The sequence below is a fragment of the Balaenoptera acutorostrata genome, chromosome 20, assembly GCF_949987535.1.
Source record: "Balaenoptera acutorostrata chromosome 20, mBalAcu1.1, whole genome shotgun sequence".
Lineage (NCBI taxonomy): Eukaryota > Metazoa > Chordata > Mammalia > Artiodactyla > Balaenopteridae > Balaenoptera > Balaenoptera acutorostrata.
The window spans coordinates 39142976-39169036 of NC_080083.1; the positions used below are offsets into that span (position 1 = coordinate 39142976).

The 26061-nt window shown below is 58.8% G+C and overlaps 2 protein-coding genes across 20 annotated transcripts in view; both read left to right on the plus strand.

The window, feature by feature from the left end:
- The first annotated feature begins 1454 nt into the window (after positions 1 to 1454).
- On the plus strand, positions 1455 to 12188 carry SPATA20 (spermatogenesis associated 20). Of its 3 annotated transcripts, none has more exons than XM_057536844.1 (17): positions 1457 to 1570; positions 2278 to 2396; positions 2529 to 2708; positions 2821 to 2885; positions 3069 to 3223; positions 3302 to 3445; positions 3546 to 3747; positions 4124 to 4254; positions 4346 to 4450; positions 4674 to 4748; positions 4850 to 5059; positions 5141 to 5333; positions 5666 to 5834; positions 6116 to 6327; positions 8134 to 8333; positions 9167 to 9247; positions 9418 to 12188. In XM_057536844.1, the coding sequence occupies exons 2-17, from the start codon at positions 2320 to 2322 to the stop codon at positions 9586 to 9588; spliced, it is 2370 nt and encodes a 789-aa protein (XP_057392827.1). In that variant the 5' UTR covers positions 1457 to 1570; positions 2278 to 2319; the 3' UTR covers positions 9589 to 12188. The 3 variants fall into 3 exon arrangements, with proteins under 3 accessions (XP_007176514.2, XP_057392827.1, XP_057392828.1); XM_057536845.1 differs by having other exon boundaries at positions 1469 to 1570; positions 2356 to 2396; XM_007176452.2 differs by lacking the exon at positions 2278 to 2396 and having other exon boundaries at positions 1455 to 1570.
- Positions 12189 to 14526: 2338 nt separating this feature from the next.
- The window catches only part of CACNA1G (calcium voltage-gated channel subunit alpha1 G), a 63333-nt gene continuing 51798 nt past the window's right edge, over positions 14527 to 26061 (plus strand). For 16 of the 17 annotated variants that reach the window (XR_009006267.1, XM_057535655.1, XM_057535663.1 and 13 more), the window contains exons 1-5: positions 14527 to 15498; positions 22671 to 22783; positions 22947 to 23080; positions 23476 to 23573; positions 25657 to 25816. Coding sequence is in view for 16 of the 17 variants with exons in the window: in XM_057535655.1 (XP_057391638.1) it covers positions 15258 to 15498; positions 22671 to 22783; positions 22947 to 23080; positions 23476 to 23573; positions 25657 to 25816 (746 nt within the window). In the remaining variant the exon portion in view is untranslated. Of the gene's footprint in view, positions 15499 to 22670; positions 22784 to 22944; positions 23081 to 23475; positions 23574 to 25656; positions 25817 to 26061 lie in introns of those variants that run through there. The other variant, XM_057535665.1, reaches the window with a different exon arrangement.

Consider the following 26061-nt stretch of genomic DNA (forward strand, 5'->3'; position numbering starts at 1 on the left):
CAACCCCTCCTCTGCATTCCAGAGCCTTGTCATCTCCACACGTACATCTCAAGGACATCTCAAACCAACCGTCCAAACGGACCTCATGAACCCATGATCCGAGTCTCTCCCTGTGCCCCCTCCTCAGCAAATGCCCCCCCCATTCAGCACCAGCCCCACTCTGAACTTCACTCTTGACACCCCCCTCTCCCTTATAGACAATCCTGAGGATGTTTCCTCTTCCGCTGACCTCAAGTCCACCCCCTCTCTCCATCTCCACCTCTGCCTGGTGCAGACCTCCCAGAGCTCTCCCCTGGGTCCTGCTATGGCCTCCGAACCCCTCTGCTTCACTCTTGTCTCTTTCCAGTCTATTCTCCACCAGGAAACTGGAGGGACCTTTCCAAAATGCAGGGTCACTCCCCTGACTAAAGCCCTTCCACAGCTTTCTTCTGCTTTCATCAGTAACCAAACTCCCGCTCACAGTTCAAGACCTGGCCCCTGCCTTCCTCCTCCACAGCCTCACAGCCTCACCTACCATCTCTCTTCCCTGTGCTCTCTGCCCTGCAGCCATGCTGGCTTCTGCAGTTCCTCAGCCCTGACTCACTGCTATGCCACAGGGCCTTTGCACATCTGTTCCTCTTGCTTCCCCAGCATTTTCCCCATGCTCTCTCCAGAATCCATCCTCTTGTTCTTCGAAGGCTGCTACACAAATGTGATTTCCTTAGGGAGGCCTTCCCCCCTCGTCTCTCCCACCAGACCAGTTTCCTTGTGATACCTAGTCATGGCACTTCTCACAGTGGGTGGTTGTACATTCATTTGTCTGGTTGTCTGATTGACTTCTGCCTCCCTCATCAGACTGCGAGCAACACAAGAGCAGGAGCCTGGTCCCCCTCTGCCCACCGTTGTACTTAACAGAGTGCCTGCTAGGCGACGGGCACTCAATAAATGTTGACTGAATGTAGCAAATGAGACGTGTGTAAAGTACCTGATAGGACATAAAGTTGGCTTATTATTATTATTCAGGGAAGGCTTCCTGGAGGGGGTGGGGTTTGAGCAGGACCTTGAGGCCCTGGAGAGTGGGGGGTGGGCAGAGCAAAGGCAAAGCTCCTAAGGCTTGGAGGGTCTGGACAAGCCACACCTTTGCCTCTCGCCTCATTTCTCATTTGTAAAACGGGCAAGGGTTGGATAAAATGACAGGAGGCTCAGAGCTTTCCACGGCCCTGGCATCCTCACAGCCCTCCATCTTCTTCTCAAGAGGGTTAACCCCCACAGCTGGTCTAGATCCAGCCTAATCGGCCCAGTTTTGTGCACAGACCCGTGTCCTCCCAAGTCCGGGCTATCCGGTCTGCAGTCCCTCGGTCGACCACCGGGCGGCGCTCGGAGACCAGCCGCGTGGCCTGCGGTCCCCGCGAAGATGCGCCGCGGCTTGTCGGGTGCCCGGGCCCGCCCCTCGCAGCCTCCCTCCCGCCCTCCCTTCCTGTCCGCGGCGTCCGGGCCATCGGCCGCCAGCAGCCATGCAGGGCGCGCGGGCCTGGCGGTGCCGCGGCCTCTTGCTGACCCGCGCTGCGCCGGGCCTCGCCGCGAGCCGCAGGTACGCGCGGGCAAGGGGGCCGCTCTGGCGCCCTGCGCCAGCGGGGCCCCGGGGCCAGTCTTCCCGGCGCTGGTCCCCTGTGCCTGCCCGGCCACCTCCCCACCCCCGACCCCGTGCCTACCTCCCCGAGTCCGCTCCCTAGACCTGGCCCAGACAGTAACCCCCTCCTCCCTTCCTCCCCTCCAGCTGCAGGGCTAGCTTGCCCCAGGGATTCTGTTCTGACACCACCTCCTGGAAGCCTTCCTTGAACCCCAATGCTGGGCCAAGGGTCCTTGTCCAGAAGCACCCTGGGCTGGCCTGTCACAGTCCTTAATGCTGCAGGGGCCTGTCATTACTTAGGCCTGCCTTACGGTGCCACTGTCCCAGACTGAGCCCCCTGAGATCAGGGCCAGTTTCTGATTCTTTGGGGGTCATGGGGTGTCTGGCACAGGACCTCGCCCCCCAGAAGTGCCCAGTGGGTGGATGTTGAGTGAGGGAGTCCCTGATGCCGAGTTTCTTCTCATTGCCCCTCACCTGGCGCAGTCCCAAACCCAGCAGCCGGCAGCCTCCCTGCCCAGATCACACCCAGGCAGGCATGCCAGAGGGATACCTCCAGCCCAGCCACCCTGGGGTGGGGCCCGGTGAGGGGAAGAGAATGGAGCCTGAAGGACCATTCCACCCACTGTGACTCGCCCTGACCTCACAGTCATCACCCTTCCCACCGCCAGGTCTGAGAGGTTGGGGGAGACTAACCTGGCAGGGGGCCCCCAATGAGCCACCTTTCTTCACCCCCCCAAAAACACAAGGGAGAGCGCAAAGGCCACGGTCTCCCCCGTGGTTCAGAAAGGTGGGTTGGGCTGGGAACGGGGGGGGGTTCCAGAAGGGGTGCCAGAGGGCAGGGTGGGGTCAGGTGGGCCTCTGGGGTCGGTGTAGGGGGAGGCGGTGGACACTCCTCACCTGACCCGCCTGCCCACGACAGGGGTAGCTCCTCCCGGGACAAGGACCGAAGCGTGACGGTCAGTAGTTCAGTGCCCATGCCGGCTGGAGGGAAGGGGAGCCGGACTAACTGCTCTCAGCCCACACCCCAGAAAGTCCCCAACCGCCTGATCAGTGAGAAGTCACCGTACCTCCTGCAACATGCCTACAACCCTGTGGACTGGTGAGTCCCTCTCCTGATGCCCTGCCAGGGCAGCTGGACCCTCACCCCTCCTACCCCCCACTGCCCACCCCCGCCCGGGCTAGTGAGTGATGCCCCACCCTGCCGGGCCTAGGTACCCCTGGGGGCAGGAAGCCTTCGACAAGGCCAGGAAAGAAGACAAGCCAATTTTCCTTTCAGGTACTGCACCCACCATCCCTGGGCTGGGCGAGGGGAGTGGTGGTGGATAAGGGAAGGGTTCCCTGGGCCTGGGGGCCTCCCAGGAAACTACAGGCCAGGGCCTCTCTGGCTCAGCTGTGACCCTTTGGCTGGCCCCCCTCTGACCAGTCACTGGTCCCCCCTGGCCCCGTGACCCCATTCCAGTGGGGTATTCCACCTGCCACTGGTGCCACATGATGGAGGAGGAGTCCTTCCAGAACGAGGAGATTGGCCGCCTGCTCAATGAGGACTTTGTCAGCGTGAAGGTTGACCGGGAAGAGCGGCCCGATGTGGACAAAGTGTATATGACCTTTGTGCAGGTGAGTGGTCTTCCCGTGGAGGAGTGGTTGCCCGTGCACATGGGGCCGCTCCCCTCACCTTGCCCCTCTCTCCGCCAGGCCACCAGCAATGGTGGGGGCTGGCCCATGAGTGTGTGGTTGACTCCCAACCTACAGCCCTTTGTGGGGGGCACCTATTTCCCCCCTGAGGATGGCTTGACCCGAGTTGGCTTCCGCACAGTGTTGATGAGGATACGGGAGCAGGTGGGTGTGCGCTGGGGAGTGGGGGGGCCGGGGGTCAAGGGTGAGGGAACAAGGGCCCCCACCCTGTGCTGACCTCCAGGTCTGCCCCTGCCTCCCATAGTGGAACCAGAACAAGAGTACCCTGCTGGAAAACAGCCAGCGTGTCACCGCAGCTCTGCTGGCCCGGTCGGAGATCAGCATGGGTGACCGCCAGCTGCCACCCTCTGCTGCCACCATGAACAGCCGCTGCTTCCAGCAACTGGACGAGGGCTATGATGAGGAGTATGGCGGCTTTGCCGAGGCCCCCAAGTTCCCCACGCCAGGTCAGTGCCCCCCGCCCCGTGACCGCTCCAGCCTCGGCCTGGCCTTCTGAAGCCTACCCTAGTAAGTGATCTCCTGACTCTCGTCTTGCTTATTAACTTCCCACTCTCCTGTCTGGCCAGTGACCTCCTGAGCCCCAGTCTGTCTGTCAGTAGCTATCTAGTGAAGCCCTGACTTCTGGTCTTAGCAGGGACCCTCCAACGCTGACCTGGGTAACGATCACCTGTCCTGTGGGTTGACCTCCTGACCCTCAGCCTGTCCAGAGAGACTGCCTGTTGAGTGAACCCCTAACCCCAGCCTGGCCAAAGTCCTGATCACCCAGATCTCGGCCCGTTTGTCCTCCCCGGTCTCTCACCCGCGTGCTCTCGGTGTCTGCAGTGATCCTGAGCTTCCTGTTCTCCTACTGGCTCAGCCATCGGCTAACTCAGGATGGCTCTCGGGCCCAGCAGATGGCCTTGCACACCCTGAAGATGATGGCCAACGGGGGCATCCGAGACCATGTGGGGCAGGTGAGGGGGGGATAGGCATTCCCTGGAGAGGGCAGCGGGGTGGGGGCAGCAGCTGGGATCGGCCTCCAGCCCCACGTTCCTCCTGGCACAGGGCTTCCACCGCTACTCCACGGACCGCCAGTGGCACGTCCCCCACTTTGAGAAGATGCTGTATGACCAGGCACAGCTCACGGTGGCCTATTCACAGGCCTTCCAGGTGACCCCTGATCCCAGCCCAGAGCAGAGACCCAGTCTGTCCACCTACGCCTGGCTGCCCCTTTGCAGGGCCTTCCTGGTGACTTGTGGCTCTCCCTTAACCTCACCCCTAAATCTCTCTCATATGTCCACTACCCAGCTTCCCTCCCTACCTTCCTGGGAGAACGCTGAGTGCCCCTTGTACCTAGCTCTCTCTGCTTACAGCCTCCTTCCTTCCCACTCAGATCTCTGGTGACGAGTTCTACTCCGAAGTTGCCAAAGGCATCCTGCAGTACGTGGCTCGGAACCTGAGTCACCGGGTGTGTGTCCGCTAAGGCAGGCGGGTCTGGCTGCGGGAGGGCTCGGGGCCTCCACTGGCTGCCCTGAAGGCTGGGGCCAGCCAACTCTCCCCTCCCCACAGTCTGGAGGCTTCTACAGTGCAGAGGACGCGGACTCACCCCCGGAGCGGGGCATGCGGCCCAAAGAGGGTGCCTTCTACGTGTGGACAGTCAAAGAGGTCCAGCAGCTCCTCCCCGAGCCCGTGCTGGGCGCCACCGAGCCTCTGACCTCAGGCCAGCTCCTCATGAAGCACTATGGGCTCACGGAGGCCGGCAGCATCAGCCCCAGTCAGGTGAGGACTGCTGGGTCCCAGGAGGGGTCCTGAAGCCGGACAGGCAAGTGGACTCCCTCGGACAAGGGCTGTTTTCTTCAGGACCCAAAGGGGGAGCTGCAGGGCCAGAACGTGCTGACCGTCCGGTATTCACTGGAGCTGACTGCTGCCCGCTTTGGCCTGGAAGTGGAGGCCGTACGGACCTTACTCAACTCAGGCCTCGAGAAGCTTTTCCAGGCCCGGAAACATCGGCCGAAGCCGCACCTGGACAGCAAGATGTTGGCGGCCTGGAACGGTGGGGTGGCTGTTTCTGAGGCCTGATCCGTTTATAGAATTACCCTTCATAAGGGCCCTTATGTATGATAGGCACCTGCTAAATAGTAATTCTTCCTTTATCAGGTTCATTGTCCTTAATTTACAAATGCGCAAACTGAGGCCTAGAGAGTTACGGTAATCCACCCGAGGTCACACACAGGGAAAGGAGCCCAGCTCTGCCTGGCGCTGGAGCTCAAACTCTTACCCGCTTACCCTATTGCTCCAGGGAGGTGTCAGAGCTTGGGGGGCTGGGATGGACATACCGGGAGGGCCCTGACTGGCGTCACAACCACTCGTGTCTCCTACCTCCAGGACTGATGGTGTCTGGCTTTGCTGTGACCGGGGCTGTCCTGGGCCAGGAGAGGCTGATCAGCTACGCCATCAGTGGTGCCAAGTTCCTGAAGCGGCACATGTTTGACGTGGCCAGTGGCCGCCTAATGCGGACCTGCTATGCAGGCTCTGGGGGGACCGTGGAGCACAGGTGGGGGGCCGGGCAGTCCGGGAAGGCTTGCCTCCTTGGGCATCCCATGCTTCTCTCTGCCCCTCTTCTCCTCTCTGGGTGGGCAACTAGTCCTGGCTCTGCTTTCTGCCCACTATGAGCTCTTAACTTCCCTGGGACCATTTGCTCATCTGGGAAATGGGCTAATGGGACCTACCCAAGAGCTAGATTTTGAGGGTTAAACAAAAGCATGTGAAAAGGGCCTCCTCTGTGAAAGCCCCTCTCTCCCTGTCCTGTCTCCTCCCCAATGCCTGTCCCCCCAGCAACCCGCCCTGCTGGGGCTTCCTGGAGGACTACGCCTTCGTGGTGCGGGGCCTGCTGGACTTGTACGAGGCTTCACAGGAGAGCGCGTGGCTCGAGTGGGCTCTGCGGCTGCAGGACACGCAGGACAGGCTCTTCTGGGACTCCCGGGGTGGCGGCTACTTCTGCAGTGAGGCTGAGCTGGGGGCTGGCCTGCCCCTGCGTCTGAAGGACGGTCAGTGAGGATGTGGAGCCGGCCTGGGGTCCAGCTTGGTTTTCCCTGGGGGAGGCGTAAGTGCAGTGTGGTGGTAAAGCGCCAGCATGGGCAGGGGCCAGGCCCTCCTGGGCTCACATCTTTACCACTCATTAACCGAGTGACGTTGGGCTGGTCTTGTTGCATTGCAGAGCCTCAGATTCTTTTTTTTTTTTTTTTTTAACGAATCAATTAAATTAATTAATTAATTTATTTATTTTTGGTTGCGTTGGGTCTTCGTTGCTGCGTGCGGGCTTTCTCTAGTTGGGGCGAGCAGGGGCTACTCGTTGTTGCGGCGCGCGGGCTTCTCATTGCCGTGGCTTCTCTTGCTGCGGAGCATGGGCTCTAGGCGTGAGAGCTTCAGTAGTTGTGGCACGCAGGCTCTAGAGCACAGGCTCAGTAGTTGTGGCACATGGGCTTAGTTGCTTCGCGGCATGTGGGATCTTCCCGGACCAGGGCTCAAACCTGTGTCTCCTGCATTGGCAGGTGGATTCTTAACCACTGCACCACCAGGGAAGTCCCCTCAGATTCTTAATATGCAAAATGGAGCTAATGTTGGCATTCCCTTACGTGGTTGACATGAAGATTAATGTAGCTCTTCTGTGAGCATGCTTAGTGGCAGTAAGTGGCATGCCTAGATAGATGGAACAAGGCCAGCTTCATCCCTACCCTCATAAAGCTTACTGTTCAGTAAGGGAGACAACTAACAGACAGTAATATTTAAAGCAAACACGCACACGCACAAATACATAGTTAAAATTGTGAGCGCCATGGGGAAGTAGGAGCTGCCCACCATGTACCCTGTTCCTGACTTTTCTCAGTGGCATTTAGCATCACTTGATGCCTCTGGTCTGTTAATGGTCTCTCCCCCCACTCAGATGTAAGCGTCTTGGAGGCAGGATGTTGTCACTGCTTTATCCCCAGGATCTAGCGCAGGCCTGGTACAGAATTAGGTGCTCAATAAACGTTAGCTGAATGACTGAAAGGGCTCTGAGAGAACAACAGTGGGGCCCAACTCAGCCGGGGAGTCATTCAACCAAGGACTGGAGGGCAAGATGGGGCCGTGTGACCCTGGAGGAGCAGGAGAGGGATTTCAGGTGGAGGGAACAGCCTGTGAGAGGCTCTGAGTGGGCAGCCTGTGCCCTGGAGGACAGGGCAGGCAGAGGTCAGCGTGTGAGGGGAGGATGCCCAGGTGGGGCTGGATCCCTGCAGGGTCTTGTAGGTGTGGCAAGGAGTGGAAGGCTCTGGTGAGTTTTGAGTGGGTTGTGATTTGCTGTGGTTTAGGTTTAAGAATGTTACTCCGACCGACGGTGGAGAAGGGAATGGGGGCAGGGGAAACAGGGTAGCCAGGTAGGAAGCCGTTAGTGGCGTTAGTCCAGGAAAGCGTCAGCAAAGGCCCAGACAAGGTAGAAGTACGAGATGGGACAAGTGGTCAGGTTGGATCTATTCTGGCCACAGACCCTGCAGATTCACGATGGATTAGAAGTGGGAGGTGAGGGAGACGGAGGGAGGGGTAGCTGGGTCGCTGGATGGAGGTATCAGCAGGGAGATCGGGGAGCCTGGGGACCAACAGCTCAGCCTGGGGCAGGTGGAGTTGAGGATGCGTGTGAGTGCGCAAAGGGTCAGTAACTGCTGGGGTCAGCATTACACTCTCAGACCTGGGGCAGGAGCCGGCGGGCAGGGACTCCTCCACCCCATCCCTCCAGCTGCCCTGGCCACAGTCCTGGAGCAGGGTCCTGGGACCCAATGACCCCCCGTCTCAGCCCTTGCCCCCCATGCACCCTGCAGACCAGGATGGTGCAGAGCCCAGCGCCAACTCCACGTCGGCCCATAACCTGCTTCGGCTGCACGGCTTCACAGGCCACAAGGACTGGATGGACAAGTGTGTGTGCCTGTTGACCGCCTTCTCTGAGCGCATGCGCCGTGTCCCCGTGGCGTTGCCTGAGATGGTCCGCGCCCTCTCAGCCCACCAGCAGACCCTCAAGCAGGTGGGGCACTTGGGCAGGGACCCTGGGTGGGAGGGGAGCCGGGGCTGCAATAGAGACATGGAGTGGAGTTCCTGGGGCTGTCCGCAGAGCTCAGGTCCATGAATGTGTGGCCTTGTGTGAGTGTGTGTAGAGGTATCTCGGAGGGAATGTCTGTAAGGCTGCTCTGTGCAGGTGGAGGGGGTCTGTGTTGAGTGTGTGTCTGAAGCAGGCCTCCGGCACGGGCAGGTGCCTGTGTGAGCGCCTGTGACTGGGGCTGTCAGAGGAAGGGGTTAAATATGGGTCCCTGTGGTTGCTGAAGTGTTTCTCTGAGGCTTCTGTGTGCTTCTGTGATTCTCTGTGTGCCTCTGTGTGTCGGTATAGTTGGGTCAGCGGTATAGTGTGTGCAGGTATATGCTTGTCTGTGTGTAAGTCTCTGTGTGTTATTGCTGTGCGTGTGCCTCTGGATGTGTATGACTCTGGAGTGGAGGTATGTGACTGTGCCTGCCTTTCTGCGTGTGTGCTGGTGTGAGTGTTCACTAGTACCTGATTACTGGTCTCTGTGTGTATGCCCCGTGTTCAGGTTTGCCTGCTTATATTTGCATGTTTGCCTATATATCTCTGCCTCTGTGTGTGTGTGTGTGTGTGTGTGTGTGTGTGTGTGTGTGTACGTGTTCTCACCTGCTGAGCAGTGAATCCGATGCGGCCTCCTGGCAGCTGGTCTGGGGGATGCTGAGCTGAGTCCCCATTTCTTCTTAGGCATATAGGGTGGCTGGCAGGAGGATGGGGAAGCCCTGGTAGGTCTGGGTCCAGCCCCTCTGCACCTGTCACTGGAGTTACCTTTCTGTTCTGGCCAGATCGTGATCTGTGGAGACCCCCAGGCCAAGGACACCAAGGCTCTGTTGCAGTGTGTCCACTCCATCTACATCCCTAACAAGGTTTGGTCTGTGAGCCTGGCCCCACCCTCTGCCTCCCCTGCCAGGGCCCCCTCCCCTCCTCAGCTCCCCAGTATCTCCGGCTCCTTTGAAAGCCTGGGGAGAAGACACCCACTAGTGGGCCCTGCCGGTGTCCCAGTGCCCCCAGGTGACCCTCTCTGCCACTCTCCCAGGTGCTGATTCTGGCTGATGGGGACCCCTCGAGCTTCCTATCCCGCCAGCTGCCTTTCCTGAGTACCCTGCGACGGCTAGAAGACCAGGCCACTGCCTACGTGTGTGAGAACCAGGCCTGCTCGATGCCCATCACCGAGCCCTGTGAACTACGGAAACTGCTACATCAGTGACTGCCTCCCCCACCTCGGGCTGGGGCAGAAGGTGGAGCTTCCCAGCCGGCCAGAGACTCAGGCCCTGCAGGGCCCTGCAGAACCTGCGGCCACCCTTGAGCACACTGTCACCAGGTGACCTCGGCCATCCTCGCTGACCCACCTTGGGCACTCACTTACCCTGGAATAAACCTAACAGCGTCCTGCGGGAACGTCAGGGCCTCAACCTTGCTTATAAGAGAGGGGCCTCGGGCTCCAGCATGGGAGCCAGCAGCCCAGAGCCCCTTTTCTGGGAGCCCCTAGCTGCCCCCTCTGCCTCCTTGGATTCCTCTTTCACCTTCAAAGGTCACCAGGCTGACTCTGCCCCGCTCTATGGACATGGCAACCTGAGTGAAGCTGAGGTCAGGGGACCAGTAATGACCACCAGTGGTGGGGGTGTGTACTTGCACGGGAGGGGAAAGGCCTATCCTTGCCCTCAGGAAGGGTTAAGAAAGGGGCCTGCCCTCCCTTCCTATGGTCTCCTCCAATTTTAAGCTGGGGAAGAGGCGGGGGATGCTTCATATAAGCTTTTATTTTTCATGAAATTTGCATATGTTCTGGTCCATTATGGGAGCCGCTCTTATCAGGACCAAGGACATTTCTTTTGGGGTATCTGTCCAGCTCCCAGCCTTCCTGCAGGAGGTCATATGGTCCATCCCCCTGCCCTCACTTAAGTCCAGGGAAAGAGTTTTCTTTCATTTGGAGCATCTGTTGGGTTGGAAGTCCTTCTCCAAACCTGAGTCCTTCCTGCTGTAGGGAAAGCCTCTGCCTTCCTGTGATCTCCTCCTGTTCCCTCAATGTTGGGAGATGCTCACAAGCCCCATCCTTGGCACCCAACATCTTCATAGGCCCTGGAAACCCCATCTAGTTTTCACCAGGGGGAGGGGACTGGGAAGCATGCTTTGGGAAGGGCAAGTGTAGGATAATGGGGCTGCCCCCCAACCCTGGGCCCTTTGGGGGTCTGATGAGCCTAGGCACCCTTGTAGCCCCAGAGCCAAGCAGTAGAGAGAGCCAGAAGAGGCCGCTAGAGATGAGATCTGAATGGGGCCACTGCTTGTGGGGACATCAGCAGTGGGGAGGAGCGGGGCTGGAAGGAGCTGGGAGACTGGACTGAATCACTCCAAGGTCTGCTCAGGACCACAGCCACCCCCTGCACACTGTCAATCATAGCCACATATGGTCAACGGGACCCAGGTCTGGGCAACTGGGCCCTTGGTGCAAGCCACCGGCCCATCTGGGGAGGATTAGGGCTCCAGCCAACAAGGTAAACTGTCCCCTTTCTGGCTGGACCCTGCTCAGCCTGGCCAGGAAGTCTGGGGGCTGGGCAAGCAGAGCCTGATCTGGGGGGCAGTAAGGAGGGAGGGTGGAGCATGGTGAAGCACAGGTAGCCTTTTTGGCAGCCCCAGCCCTGGCTTTGGAAAGGTCTAGGCAGTTTGCAGAGTCCTCTTGCCTCAGTCGTCCCATTGACCCTCATGAATGAGGTGGCAAGGCAGGTACCTTTGGCCTCATATGGATAGATGTTCAAGGCTCAGAGAGGGTAAGAGCCTGGCCTGAAACCGCTCAACATATCTCATTCTTTCTGGGGTCTTCAGCGTGCAGTAAAGACCACTAAGGCTTCCTCTTCCCCCAGGAGGTCCAGCTGTGAAGGAGGGTGCTTTTGGTGTTTTCTGCCCCTCCATCCCGTCTTCCTTCTGCTCTGTGTCTCCTCTTTTCCATCCCCTGGTATCAGGCATGTGCCTGACAATGGTATTTAGTAAACGGGTTCAGAGGAAGGAGTTAGGGCCTTAAAGGGTTATTTCTCTTGGGAGTGCTTGCATTTTCTAAAGAGGGCAGGGCTGAGCATTAGTCTTGCTCAGATGTGGGGTTTTAAGTCTTCAGCCTCTCCTCTCCTTTGCTGGTCCCTCTTGTTCTGCTGGTATGCTCCTTGTTCTGCTGGTAGGACTGTCCTGGAGGAGCTGTGGGCCAGGGCCGTTGGAGACAGGGCCTCATAGTTTGGGCAGTCACTTAAGTAATTTCATCACCTCCTGGAGCCTCAGTTTCCTTATCTAAAAAATACCACCCAACTCCCAGCTCCCACCCAGCCACCAACTCCCAGGGCTGTGAGTTGACTAAATAGGACAGTGTATCATTGCTGAGCAGAGAGCATCACCTATGGGAAGATTCTCTTAGTTCCTGAGGGAGCCATACTGGCTGTGAGGGACGTGTAAATGGGAGCGGGCTGGAGGGGCTGGTGGAGCAGGACCTATATGGGTGTTCTCCCCTAAAATCAGAGGAGATCTTAGACAACTCTTAGACCAGCTGCGACCCAAAGAAAGGAATTTCTTATCCCTCCCATTCCCCCTGTCTGCCTGAGGTTATTTATTCATCTAACAGAGATTTATTAAGCACCTACTATGTGCCAAACTGGTGAGCAAAATGGAAATAGCCCCTGCCCTCAGGGAACGTAGAGCCTAGAGGGGAAGAGAACCATTTCCTACAAATACAGACATAAGCCTGGGCTGGGCCAAGTGCTCTGTCTGAGGTTATGGACTCTGGTCTGATCCAGAACTGTGTCCTCAGAACCTTGGCGCTTAGTAGGCACTGTGATACTTGCTCAAAGAAGGCCGCCCTGAGGAGGTGATGTCAGAGCTGAGGCTTGGAGGGTGGGAGTTAAAGATGGTTTCATGGCTTCCTTTGCCTTCTTCCTGGGTCCTGTCTCCCTCCTAACCTCCTCCACTCAGGCCAACAGTGAGCATCTCTGACAGGGATATCAGAATCTCCTGGTGTCTTGCACAGGCCTTAGGTGGCCCCGAGCACTGGGATGATTTGCCCAGATGGTGCATGTATCTGCCCCCCTTTTTGCACATGTTCTAGAACTGAGTTCAGCCCAGAGATGGGGGTTAGGGAGTGGTCTGGATGGTGGATGAAGGTGTGGGGCCTGCTGACCATCAGGAAACCTGACCATTGGGCTGGGCAAGCCTCTCTGGCCTCGTTTTCCCCTCTGTTAAGAGGGAATGAATAGAGTCACTACCTGTGGTGCCAGCCGTGGGGCCTCTTGATCCTGTCTGGGAAGGGCAGGCCACTAGGCCGACTGCGGACCAGCGAGAGGGAAGGTGTCAGACACGAGGGCAAACCATAAATAGGCCCCTCTCCCAGAAGACCACTGAGAGTTCAAGACTGGCGCGGGCACACGCGGAATGAGGGCAGAGACTCCCGCCAGGAGAGAAAGGCACTTAAGGGAACTGCTCATTAGCATGAAATGCAAATGAGCCCGGCCTCATTTGCACAACTCGGCGCCGGATTCGGCGAAAGGGCAACCTGGGAGGCAGCAGCCGCTCTGCCCTCCCTACTGCACTCCCCGCAACCCGCCCGGGAGGGAGCTGAGACACGCACCCCACTCGGCGGGAGCCTTGGGTGGCGCAGCCCTAGGAGAGCGAAAAACGCCAGGGAGTCGGGGGTGGGGGTGGGGGGATGGCGGGTGTAGGAGGTCATCCGGTCCATCCCTCTGCCTCTCCTCAGTGGCGTAAGCGGCCGCGAAGTCTCAGGAGAGGGAACTAACTGACTTGCTTGGTTCCGCTGTGTCTACCTCCCGCAGAGGTGGAGAAGCGCTTCCCGACGTCTTAATCCTCGATGCCCTCCCCGCCCCACTTCACCCCAGCGCCCAGAACTCCGCTCCCGGGTACCAACAGCCTTTAGGGGTAGAGCTGGCGGCAAGAGGGAGCTGGGGCAGAGAGAGCCGGGGGACTCAGGAAAGAGAGGCGGGAGGAGGGCCGGGGTACACGTGCGCGCGCGCGCGTGGGTAGCAGCAGACCATCGAGGACCAGCTCCTGGTAGGGTGGAGATGTGCAAGGAGAGTAGCCCCGCCAATCTCCTGTCCTGCGGACAGCCTCCGCATAAGCCATTTTGGAACTCGGGAATGAGAAACTGAGGCACGGAGTGGGGGCTTGGTGAAACTTTGCAGGTTAAGAGTCGGTAAAGCCCAGATCTATGCTTCTACCTCCTCCCACACACTCGAGACCCTGGCAGGTCCCTTCGCAGGAACATCCCTCTGCTCCGCAGCTGCTCTTGGAGATCCGGGCTCTGGGTCCCGCGTGACCTGCCTGGGGCCATGTGTTCAAGCACGAAGCCCTCTCCTGAAGCTCAGGAGTGTCAACATGAGATCAGGGTCAGAGGGTTAGGGTTAGGAGATTAGGGTCAAAGTCGCAGAAATGGACCTGGGAGGAGGAACAACAAGCTCAAGAGGTTGGTGGAGGCCACGCCCAGACCTTGACTGCCTCAGCCTTCCCTGGGCTCCGCCCGTTTTCCTAAGACCAGCCTCCTCCAGCCTGAAGCCCTACCCCCGGGAGTTCCCGCTCCGCTCGCCCCTTCCTCAGTCCCGCTCCCAGGCTCAACTCCAGGGTGGGATATTAATCCGGTAGAGACCCAGGATTTCGCTCTGGGGCCCTGGTCACACCCCTCACACCGGGCTGTCTGCCTTCCTTCTGCACCAGGCCCGCCCAGAGCTGAGCCCCGCCCTCCGGCTGCGGTCCAATTCTGGGGTCTTGGACAAAGGATGCCCGGGGGCCGGCGGCGCTATCCCGGGACCCCGCGCCAAATACTCTGATTCCCTGGGGCTCCCTCCAGAGGAGTCCCAGAGCCCCCACTGGCCAATAAGAAAGTGGGTTCGGTCTGGGTAGCCGTCTAATTGGCTCCAGTCTTCGGGAGCGGACACCAGTGCCAAGGGGAGGGGAGAGGGGCGGTCCCGGGCTTTGGGGTGGGAACCGGATTCCAGCTGTGGCTCTCTCCCCGGCGCCCCCGCCCGCACTGCCACGGCAGCCGGCCAATGGGAGTGCGGCTCGGGGCCGGCGGCGCGCGGCGATTGGCTGCGAGGCTGGCTGGGGAGAGGCGGGGCCGAGGCTTGAAGTTGGAGTGAGGGATCCAGCTGTGGTGTGCGCCGGGCTCCTCGCCGCCGCTTTCGCTTGCTCGCTCCGCGTCTCGGCCGGAGGAGGAGGCAGTGGTGCCGGCGACAGCTACGGCAGCGGCACCCACCGCGGCGGCTGCGGCGGCGGCATCTCCGCCTCCACCCCCGCCCGGGACGGCCCCCTACCACCTCCCCGCCCCTCCTGGACCGTGAGCCCGCCGCCGGGTGGAGAAAGGAGCCTCCCCCAACCCCCTCCAAACCCACCCCCAAAGAGATTCCTCCTCCCCTCCCCCGCCGCCGCTGGCGCGGAGCCGGGACGATGCTGACCCCTTAGATCCTGCTCCAGCTGCGCCGCGGGAAGAGGGGGCGCCCCTCTCCGGCCCCCCCCACCCTCCACCCCCCTTCTCTCTCCCCCTTTTGGGGCCGCTTCGCCGAAGGTAGTGCCGAATCTGGCGACCGGAGCCTGGGCGCGAAGCGAAGAAGCCGGAACAAAGTGAGGGGGAGCCGGCCGGCTGGCCCGGGGGGGCCCAGAAGCCCTGGGGAAGCGGGACTCGCGCCGGGCGGGGCTTCCCTGCGACCCGGCGCCCCGCGGGCAGCATGCCCCTGCGGGCAGGGGGAGCTGGGCTGAACTGGCCCCCCCGGGGGCTCAGCCTGCGCCCTAGAGCTCCCCAGATGCGCCCCCGCCGGGGCCCCCCGGTTGCGTGAGGACACCTTCTCTGAGGGGCGCCCCTTGCCCCTCTCGAAACCACCCGGGGCCCCAGCTGGCCAGAGGATGGACGAGGAGGAGGATGGAGCGGGCGCCGAGGAGTCAGGACAGCCCCGGAGCTTCATGCGGCTCAACGACCTGTCGGGGGCCGGGGGCCGGCCGGGGCCGGGGTCGGCGGAAAAGGACCCGGGCAGCGCGGACTCCGAGGCGGAGGGGCTGCCATACCCTGCACTGGCCCCGGTGGTTTTCTTCTACTTGAGCCAGGACAGCCGCCCGCGGAGCTGGTGTCTCCGCACGGTCTGTAACCCATATCCTCCGGGGCACGACCGCCGGGCTGGGGGGCCGCAGGGGGGCGGGCCGCGCCGCCTGAGGGGACCAAAAGCCAGGTGAGTCGGAGAAGTGAGCCCGGAAGGTGGGCAGATGAGAGGGGGGCTGCAAAGGAGGGAAGGGGGCTTCAGAGTAGGAGCGGAGACGGGAGTAGGTTTGGCTGATACCCCAGGCGAGCCCCACCTCGGTACCCACACCTTAGTCCTCCTTGGGGGGTTGGGATCCAGGCCAGGAAAAGAGAGGAGACGTGCCCTACTGGTGTGCAGCTGGATGCTCTCCAGATGTGGGCAGGGGAGGGTCGTCATCCTCCAGATGTGGGGAGCTTCGGGAGCCTGGGAGCTCTATTCCGCCCGCCGCCAGTTAGCGAGCTGGGTTTGGTTTCCGAGTTTGGGGGGTGGGGTGGGGAGGAAGCTGCGGGGACGGGGGAGGGGGGGGACCGCAGTCTCCTGGGTTTCCCTCCTGCCCCAGCTCCAAAGTTTGCGGTGGATTCTAGGGTCTGATTCCCCCACCCCACCCCACCGGCACCCGCCCCGACCTGGTCCTTGAGGCTGACGTTTTTACTGCCCCTGAGGGAGATGTTGGGGGGCGGGGACCAGGTCCTAACCCCCCCACCCCCACCCCGCGGGTTGGAGGCACAATAAGGAGATTCCGGCGGCGGCTGATGTCAGGAGTGCAGAATGAGAAAAAGATGTGATGGAGGAAAGCCGTCTGCCCCCAGAGCCGGGGTAGAGACCCTTTCAGTAGGAGCCCAATGCTCAGAATGCCTCCCTTTTCCCCAGTTCTTTATTCAATGCGGGGTGCTTAAGGTTGGGTTGGGGAGTTTCGTGCCAGATTTTTTCTTGTGGAGGGAAAGACTGTGGTAAGAGCTTTGGCAAGCGGGGGATGGGATTAAACCGGTCCAAGTTATCCATCCCTTTTCTATGGGAGTGCTCCCGCCTGATTGCAGAGCAGGTATGGGAGACCGCAGCCTTCCAAGAAACTACTGGGGGGACAGTGAGACTCTGAGCTGGTTCACTGGGGAAGACTCGGGTCCACCACCCCATGTGTACTCCTTGGATAGGTTTGTGGAATGCAAGCCCCACATCCCAGGGGGATAGTTTTAGCACTGCCCTCTATCCTCTTCCCCGTCATGAATTGCATGGGAGACCCCAGCCCCCTAATCCCCACGGCCTCTCCCCCTTAGCCCCTAGCACAAAGCACTGCTTGACTAATGCCTAGCTCCAGGCTGCGTTAGGTCCCGCCACTGCCGGAAGGGAAGGGGGGGTACGCTGCCATCCCTGGTCTTGACAGCTTCTCCTGGCACTTTCCTCCCAGCTCAGAGGCTCTTTTGGACTCAGGGTGGGAGACGTCGGGTCTCCCTTGTAACCCCTAAGAGCCCAACCGGGACTCTGCTTTGGGGAAGGGGGGGAGCTTGGCACCGCCCTCACTCTCTGCAGCTCTGCTGCCTCTAGTGCGCAAAGCAGGGATGTGAGCTTGGGTCCCCCCCAACCCCCATCCTCTACACCCTGTGGGTCTTTAGGGAGCTCCCCTCGTCGCACGCTCTCTCCATCCCCCGCCCTTCCTTTCTCTCTGAGCTGCAGAAATAGAGGGCTGCCTCCAAGGTGTGTGGACCTGCTGAGTTGGCACACCTTGCCCACTCCGCCCCCCCTACCCACCCCCCCGGCAACCCCAGGCCACTTTCTCAGGGGTAGAGATGGGGAACAAATGTCTCTGAAAAGAACAGGCTCAGGGCATCCCTCCTCTCTGCAGCTAATCACCCACCTTCTCCATGAATGTAAAAAAGCACCAGACCTGTCCCCTCCTTCTCAGGAGCCCCCCGGGGGTGTGTGTGTGTGGTGGTGGGGGACTGTGTGTAGAGAAATCCTCTCTCCCTTTTCCCTCCAAAACAACACAGACCTCTTGGCTAGCATATCCCCACCTGCCCTATCTTCAGGTGCTAGTGGATGGTCTGGGGTCAGATTCCTTCCTTGAGGTGTTCTGGGAGGGGGCAGTTGGAGAGGGCTGGAATGACGGAAGAGAGGTGGAGGCCCAGTGCTCATCTTGGGAGGGGGGAGCAGGCTTCCCGCTAGGGTGGTGGGAGTCTGGGGTGAGGGGCATTAGCATCGCTCGGTCTGGACAGCCCGCTAAGCCTCGATTGGCTGAGGATGGGTGGAGAACAATTTCTTGGTAACGGGGCTGCCTGAGATGTGCGCTCACCACTCTCATCACACCCATGTATCAAGGGACACCTATGTTTTTCACTGCTGGAGGGGTTCTGGACGGACTCTTGGGCCTCAGTCTTTCCCTCTCTCTTTTTGGTATCTGCGAGGCTTCCCTTGGCTGCACCTCTGGGCCTGAGGGACATAAGGACACCTCCTCTCAACTAACTGAAGCTAGTTAGGCTCTTCTTGGCATGCTTCTCAGCCCCTTCCTCTCTTAGCCTCTTTAAGAAACCAGGTTTCCTAGAGAGGAGATCTAGACCCAGGTGGGAAGTGGTGTGTAAGTGAGTGTGTGAGTGTGTGTGTGTGTGTGTGTGTGTGTGTGTGTGTGTGTGTGTGTGTGTGTTGGGGAGGGAGGGATGGCAGCAAAAGGAAGGAGGGGCTCGGAAGTGGTACTGGGGAGACTGGGGGTTCACGGTCAGAGTCAGAAGGGCCCCCCTCCTCCCAGGCTATAGGGGAGAGAGTGTATTGGACTTTCCAGTATGTGTTTCTTCAAGTGTGAGGGAGTGCGTTTCCCCTCCCGGGAAGGAGATCCTGAGCATTCCCTCCCCGGCTGTTGTGTCACATCTGGAAGTTTGTGTAGGAGTTTCTCCAAGCTCAGAGCCCAGCACAGCTTTTTCTCATTTGGAAATCACAGGCTGGCATTTGGGATGCCGAGAGGGGGAGTGGGAAGGGGGCCAGAGGGGGAGAAGGGAGCCTGCCAGGAGTGGGGGGAGGAGAAGGGGGAGGCCTGAACAGCAGGAGCCCTAATGGTTTCCAGAAGTGAGTGTGAGTGTGTGATCACTGTGTGTGTCTGCGAGTGTGTGCGTCTGGAGGGGAGGGGGCACCAGGCATCTCTGGAGCTTTCCTTGCCACTGTCCCAGTGTCCCAAGTTCCCCTGTCTCTCTTACCTAGGGAGAAATCTCCATTTTGGTCCTCAGAGGAAATGGAAGGGGGGTGTTCTTCCTGTCTCCTCACCAATTCCCTCCTCTCATTTTCAAACCCAAGGCTCTCCAGAGGGAGTTCTGGGGAGAAGGGCTGGGGCTGCAGCACTGAACTGGGCTGAGGGGGCCAGAACACCTCCTGGCACTCTTTCTGTCCAGGCCCACCTTCCTTCTCGGCCACATACACACTCTGCTCCACGGAACTGTCAGGGGACTCCCCATCATGGAGAGTGCCAGTTGGAGCCATTCCTGGGATTACCCCCACCACACAGCCCCCCTTCACCCCTTGCCTGCTCCCGCCCCAGCTCTCACCCCGCCCTGCCTGCCTCAGCCAGGATGGCGACAGACACAACTGCTCACACACGCAGACATACACACACACACACTCACACACGCAGACATACACACACACATACACACAGAGAGTCACAGACGTTTGAATCAGCTTTCTGGCCTATTTCCCCTCCCAAAGATTCCAGCGGGCCAGCTCTCTTGTGTCTCTGTGTCTCTCGTCTCTGTCTCTGGGTGGGGCTGGCTGCCTTTCTTCGGGCTGCAGTTTTCAGTTCAGCTGGAAACCTCCCTCCCCACACACCCACAGTCTGGAGCGGTCGGCGGGCAGACCACCGGGAAACAGGCTTGTGGGAGTCAGGGGGGGCTCGGCTGGGGGAATCCCCTTTTCAGCCTCCCTAGCAGGAGCCCCCTCCTGAGTCCCTAGATCTCACGCCACTCTGGGGAATGCTGAATCCCATAGACACCAGCCTCTCCGGGGGTGAATGAGGCAAACACCCCACCTTCCCAACGAGTAGTAGGAGGCCAGGATTCCTGGGTCCAGGCCCTTTACCTCTTCAGTGCTTCTAGGTCTCAGCTTAGCAGGCTCCTAGCAGAGAATGGGACAGCTGGGGGGCCTGCTTCCCTTCTCAGTCATGCTCTGCCCTGAGCCCCCGTGCCCCTGGAGGTGGTCCAGCCCTCCTCCCTCCTCATTCTACCTTCCTCTCCCTTATAGCTGCCCAACTAGGCAAGGGCTCTAGATAAAGCCCCACAGAGAGGACTAAGTTGTCAGATAACATGCTCTAGTTCTCTCTCCTGGAGAGAGAAGAGGAGGAGGGATGGAAGTGGGGTTCCTCACCCTGCCATTTCCTTTTTTCTCTGCTTTTGATGGTGGGTTGTGGGGAGACGAAGGATCCTCACTTCTCCTACCCACCTCCCCCTTTGGGATCCACTCCAGCCCGGACAGTCACCATAGCAACAGTAGACATGTGACTGCACAGGTCTCATAGTCACTATGGCAACCAATGTCCCCCATTCCCTTGGTTGCCATGGGGACTTGTCACATGGTTCCCCCCAACCTGATAACCTGTGGGTCTCCCCACTTACCCTTCCCTGCGTGAGGACAAGACAGCAGCCTGGGTAAGGGGAGTTCATATGTGAGGGGGGGGGGTCCCTTTAATTACCATGGCAACAAATCCACACCACCTGGTGACACATCCTCCTGTTGTTATGGCAACAGAGGAACATGGCACAGTGACATACGGCCATATTCCCAAGGAAATGAGCCCTACCCTGAGAAGGGTAAAAGACCCCCCACCCTCATTAATTATTCCTTAATTCAGATTGTCCCAAATTTGCCTGTGCCTTGGTGTTTTCCCTGTCCATGTATGTTTACCTATAGGGAAAGGGGAGAGGTGAGAGTGGCAGGATGTACCCGGGAGTAAGGTGAATTGCCAAGAAGGCTCTTGAGAAGGGGCTTCTGTGGTTAAGAGCTGGAGGTGGGGTTATTTGGAGGCAGACTCTGGCTATAAGAAGCCTCAGTGTGAGCATGTGTAAGGTGGGGACAGAAAGAGGGACAGCTCCTTTATGGTGTCACTTCTCCCCCCACCCCCACTCATCATCAGTTCATCACTATTGAAGCAAACAAGGTAGGAAAACATGAATGGGGAGATACATCTGGCTTCTAGGCAGGGAGGTTGATTGACTGATTGACTCATTCATTCATTCATTCACTCTTCCCATGTTTTGAGCATCTGCTACATGCCAGGCACTACTCTAAGCTCTGTAGGGGCTTGGGTGTAACAGAGTGCCCGTGCCTCAGCGAGGGAGATGAGACAAGGGCACAGATGACATGGTGGACTCACTGCCATTAGAGGGGTCCAAACAGGTGTCCCGGGAGCCCCTCTTCCCAGGAGAACTACCCACCTGCCCCTATGTAGAGACATCTGCTCATATGGGTCCCTTCCAGAACCCTCTTCCCTACAGAGGAGAGGAGCGGGCTAGGTTGGGGAAAGCAGGCCAGTTCTTGAAGGTAATCGTGTCCTTCCCTTTTCAGATGATGGTCCCAAAGGAGCTCCCTCCCTGTCCCCTTTTTTCCAGGCTGACCCCTGGCTGACCCTTATTCTGGGGATAGATCCACTGGGCTCCGGCTCCACTCAGGAAAACAGCTCCATGGAAACAGAGCACTCTTTTTATTTCCCCCTTCCATCAACTTACCCCAAAAGCCTAGAATTTTTTTTTTAACTCTTATTCCTGTGAGGATGTAAGATTAGGGAAATTGTAGTGCCTTGGGAATTTAGGGTACCTGCTGGTGGGAAGGGATGTGAGTCTGAGGGAAAAGGGCCTGGGTGACAGGAGGGGGCAGGAGGGCTTTGAGGTGATTGAGTGTGGGCTCCCGGAGAGGGGGTGTGGTCTGAGGTTCAGGACAGAGATGGGGTATGGCTGGGATCAGCTTCAAGGTAAGTCCTTGGGTCCCTGGCCAAAGCCTTCTCACTCTAGAAGTGGAGTTATGACAGGAAGATTCCATCTGCTCTGGGCGCTCTCTGTCTCACTGAGTCTGGCTTGGTGGGTTGTGCTGTGGGCTGCCATGACACCCTCCCCACCTCCATCCTCAAGGCCTTCTCCTTCCCCTGGCCCCCCACTCTCTGCTTGTTTCTAACCTCTTTACTCTTCCCCACCCCTCTCATGTTTTCCTTGAGAAAACAGGATGCTTGGTCACTTATCTGTGAGTCTGGTGCCCAGAACTCTCTAAGGTCCGGAGGCCATTTTCTACATCCTCCTGTAGATGGGCTGGAAGTGAGCCCCTTAATGAAATCCACTCTGTGGAAAGACTCAGGTTTTAGAAAGACCCCTCTCTCCCCCTTGTTGCAAAACAGAGTCTGTTGGTCCAGGGTGGGGCTTTGCTGGAAGCCATAAGAAGGTGTGATGGTGGCATAGTCTGTATACAGGGTACTGTCTGCTCTGCACAGGCTGGGGGCTTATGTCCAGCGCAGGGCCTGGTGTGTAGTGGGTCCTCATTATTTAACTGTGTGAATGTGTCTGGAGGCCATCTGAGGGCTTTGAGAGGCCAGGGGCTGGCTGGGGAAGAGGCAGCCTGAGGCTCCAGTTCTGTGGTGCTTGTCTGCCTCGGCCTGTCTGTCTGGGGCCAGTGCGGTCGTGACAACCCCTTCCCTGCAGCCTAAGCAGCTATGGAAGCTGCTATCCCAGATCAGAAGCTTGGAAAGCTCAGTCTCATCTAGGTCTCTCCTGTGACCTTCAGCACATGACTTCTGGGCCTCAGTTTCCTTGGGTTCTGGGGAAGAAGGTGATCTAGCCCGGATATTTCTCGGGGCTGTTTTGAGCATCCAATGTGGCATGCTGTGAAAGTGCTTGGTAAACTGTAAGGCAAGCATAATCCGACTTTAGGTTTGTGTCACACATTCACATACATTATCTCATTTGCTTCTCACATTTTCCCTGTGAGGTAGGGAGAATAAGATTCAGATTCAGCAGCAAACTCTTGGTGCCTGGCATTTCCACAAGCACGATCGATTTTATCCCCCAAATGGCTTGTGCAAATAGTCAGGGTATTTGTGGCTTTTCCTACTTTACAGAAGAGGAAGCTGGGTCCAGAGAGGTGAGATGAGCCGAGGTGGGACCAGCTGGCTACACCTGGCTGCCTCTCAGATGGGGTTGGCAGGTCAGGCAGTGGGAGGTGCTTGGGCAGGGCGTAGGGGCCCGGGCTCAACTCCAGCCTGGCCAGCTGTTTCCTTGACTGCCTGGTACCTGGTTTGAGCGCATCAGCATGTTGGTCATCCTTCTCAACTGTGTGACCCTGGGCATGTTCCGGCCGTGTGAAGACATCGCCTGTGACTCCCAGCGCTGCCGGATTCTGCAGGTAAGCATGTGTGTGGTGGCGGGAGGGGGCAGCTCCTGATCTTTATAACCCTGACACCTTCTCTGCAAGAGGCCCTGAGCCCAGAGGAGGGGGTGGGGGTGGGGTAGGGGGGTGTTCCCCCCCTCCTTTTCTCAGTTTCAGCAGCCTCTTGTCCCCACATCAGGCCTTTGATGACTTCATCTTTGCCTTCTTCGCTGTGGAGATGGTGGTGAAGATGGTGGCCTTGGGCATCTTTGGGAAAAAGTGTTACCTGGGAGACACTTGGAACCGGCTTGACTTTTTCATCGTCATTGCAGGGTGAGGGCCTGGGCTTGGAGCAGGAGAGCGATGGATCAGATTGGTCCCTTCCCCAGGGCCAGTTCTAGGCCCGGCCCCCTCCCCCAGCCTAGCTACAGTGCTGCTTTCTCCTTGGCTGTCCACCAAGGGTCCGGGGCTGTCCTATAGTGCTTGAGCCAGTACTTCTCTGAATTCCAAGGCCCCTCCATCCACACCCTCCTCTGTTCATTCTCTGATAAGGAGTCTGTCCTTGGCTTAGGGGTGGCCTTGCCCCCAGGGAGAGAGCTGGCTTTTCAGGGTCCCTTGGTGGAGGGGGAGGACTCCTGCCCCACCACAGCAGGATTCCTCATTGACCTCTTTTGACCCCCACGGCGGCCTCAGACTCAAAGGGCCTCCCTTTGGGCCCCTCCCTGCAGGATGCTGGAGTATTCGCTGGACCTGCAGAACGTCAGCTTCTCAGCTGTCAGGACAGTCCGTGTGCTGCGACCGCTCAGGGCCATTAACCGGGTGCCCAGTGAGTGACCCCTCATTCCTCGGCCCCCGGGAGGAGAACCCCAAGAGGAGATATGAGAATCTCAGACCCCACCCCTACCTCCTGGCCACTCACAGGCCTCATGGGGGCCTGGAACACTGAGGCAAGCCCCCTGAGAGAAGGGCTCAGTGGGGAGCTGGGTTGCTGGAGCCCAAGGGAGCCCCCACCCGGGCTGCGGCCCCTTCCCCCTCATTTCAGCCTGATTTTAGGTCAGAGTCTCAGGAATGTCTCAGATGACCCATTCCCTTCAGCTAGACCACCCTCCCTCCAGTGGAATAGGGGCGGGTGGGAGCAGGGTGGAGAGGCTGGCAGGCCAGGAGGAGTGGGTGCAAAGTGGGATGGCCTTTTCTAGCCAGAACCGCCTCTCATGCGGTCTGGTTCTCGTTGGTGAGACAGCACTGGCCACACCGAGCATGACTTCTCTCAAGACGGCCGCTCCATGCCTCATCCTTCCGCTTGTGTCCCGTTCCTCTTCCCACCCCCTTCCAAGCCTCTGCAGCAACTGAATGCTGGGACAATTATCTAAATTAAACCGCATTAGTTTCTGAGCCAGCCAGGCTTTGGCAGCTCCAGCTCCCCTTGCATCCCGCCCCCCACCCTTTCTCAGGCCCCCTTTGCAACTCCCCAACCTACACAAGCTGCAGATGGTCTCTGCTGCCATCCCAGGAGTGGGGTGGGTGGGGGCATGCTTCTGGGGCTCAGTGTCTGATGTAGCAGTAGCCCCCTTTGCTGCGTGTGCATGCGTGCCTGTGTGTGTGCCTGTGGTGTGCGTGTGTGTGTGTCTGGGTGGGCAGAGCTGCTCAGTGTGTCCTCCAGGCATTGGTGTATGTTGGTGTTAACAGGAACCCCAGATGAGGGGCACGTCTTCCCTCCTCTCGCGCCCCAGGTGATCGCTGGCAGATTTATAGGCCTCTAACTACCGGTGTAATTCCCTTAATGCAAACCCTGAGGAATTGATCTCAGTTGGAGCACAGAGGAGCTGAAGGGGGCTGGGAGAGGGGAGAGGGGAGAGGGGAGAGGGGAGAGGGACTGAGTGGCAGGGGCGGGGCAGGGCCACTTCAGTCACCAGGAGGAGTAATTAGCAGCTGCTTAGAAGCTTTTTCCCTGGAGGGGTCAGGGGGCCACGAGTGTCACTTTGGGGGTCGAAACTAGCCACCAGAGGTCTGTGTGCTTGACAAGGGTTTGGTGGCCTGGGAGCTAGTTTAGATGTCCTAGATCTGGAGTGGGGAGGGAGGGCAGTATCCCTAACAGCATGTTAGGGGCAGGTTTGTGGTGGCTTTCCCCGTGGAAGGGGTTGTTAACTGATGGCCACCTGAGGAAACAGACTCGTGTCTCCTCAGGTCCTGATGTGAGGAGCTGGACCAAGCAGAGACTAGACTCAGGGAGGGGGCTCAGAACCATGGTGAAGTGCAGGGCATCTTGGCCCCTGCTGAGGGCTTGGCTCTCAAAGGGAAATTCCTGCCTGCTAACGTCCCTGCTGGGGTTCTCTGCCTTGGTTTCCCCAATGACTTCGGCGTCTATAACTTAGAAAGGTCAGGTGATTATATCTGGTGAGAGAAGGAAGTAGGGTGGGAGTGTGTGTGTGTGTGTGTGTGTGTGTGTGTGTGTGTGTGTGTGTTGGGGAGTGGGATGTGGAAGCAGAGAGCCTGGTTAAGTCCTGGCACCTACACTTAGCAGCTCTGTGGTACTGGACAAGTCATGTTAGTTCTCTGAGCCTCAACCCTCATCTGCAAATTGGGGTGATATCAGCTCTGTGATGATGTTGGGAGAGTTAAGTGGGATGCGGTGCTGGAGGATGCTTTGGAAACTGCGGCCACTCTGCTCATCCTTGGTGGTACTGTGCTCTGACTGGTGTGGGCGGGCCAAGAGGGATAGTGGGTAGGGGTTAGGGGCTGCGAGGGCTGCCTGCAGAGTTAGCAGTGTCTGTTGGTCTCCCTCCAGCTTGAGCCGGGCTGTCTCAGCCTCGGAGGCCCTGGTGGGCCCCCTCTGGGAGTGCCGCCAGGCCCGTGGCAGCCAGGCTAGCGTGGCTAGCCTGGCGCCCCCAGCGTGGCTTCTGCCCCCACAGGCATGCGCATCCTCGTCACGCTGCTGCTGGACACGCTGCCCATGCTGGGCAACGTCCTGCTGCTGTGCTTCTTCGTCTTCTTCATCTTTGGCATCGTTGGCGTCCAGCTGTGGGCAGGGCTGCTTCGTAACCGATGCTTCCTGCCCGAGAATTTCAGCCTGTGAGTGGCACATGGGCCGGGAGGTGACCTGGGAGTGGCTGTGGGGCTGGGACCTCCCTCAGTTCCTGTTGCTGGTGACATATCTGTTCTCTTATTAGTGACATGTCTGGTTGTCAATCTTGGCTACACACTGGAGTCACCTGGGGAGTTTAAACAACGGCAAGGCCTTCATTCTCCTGGCTGCCCATTCTAATTTCATGGGTGTGGGGTTCAGCCTGGGCGTGGGGATTTTTAAAAGCTCCTCA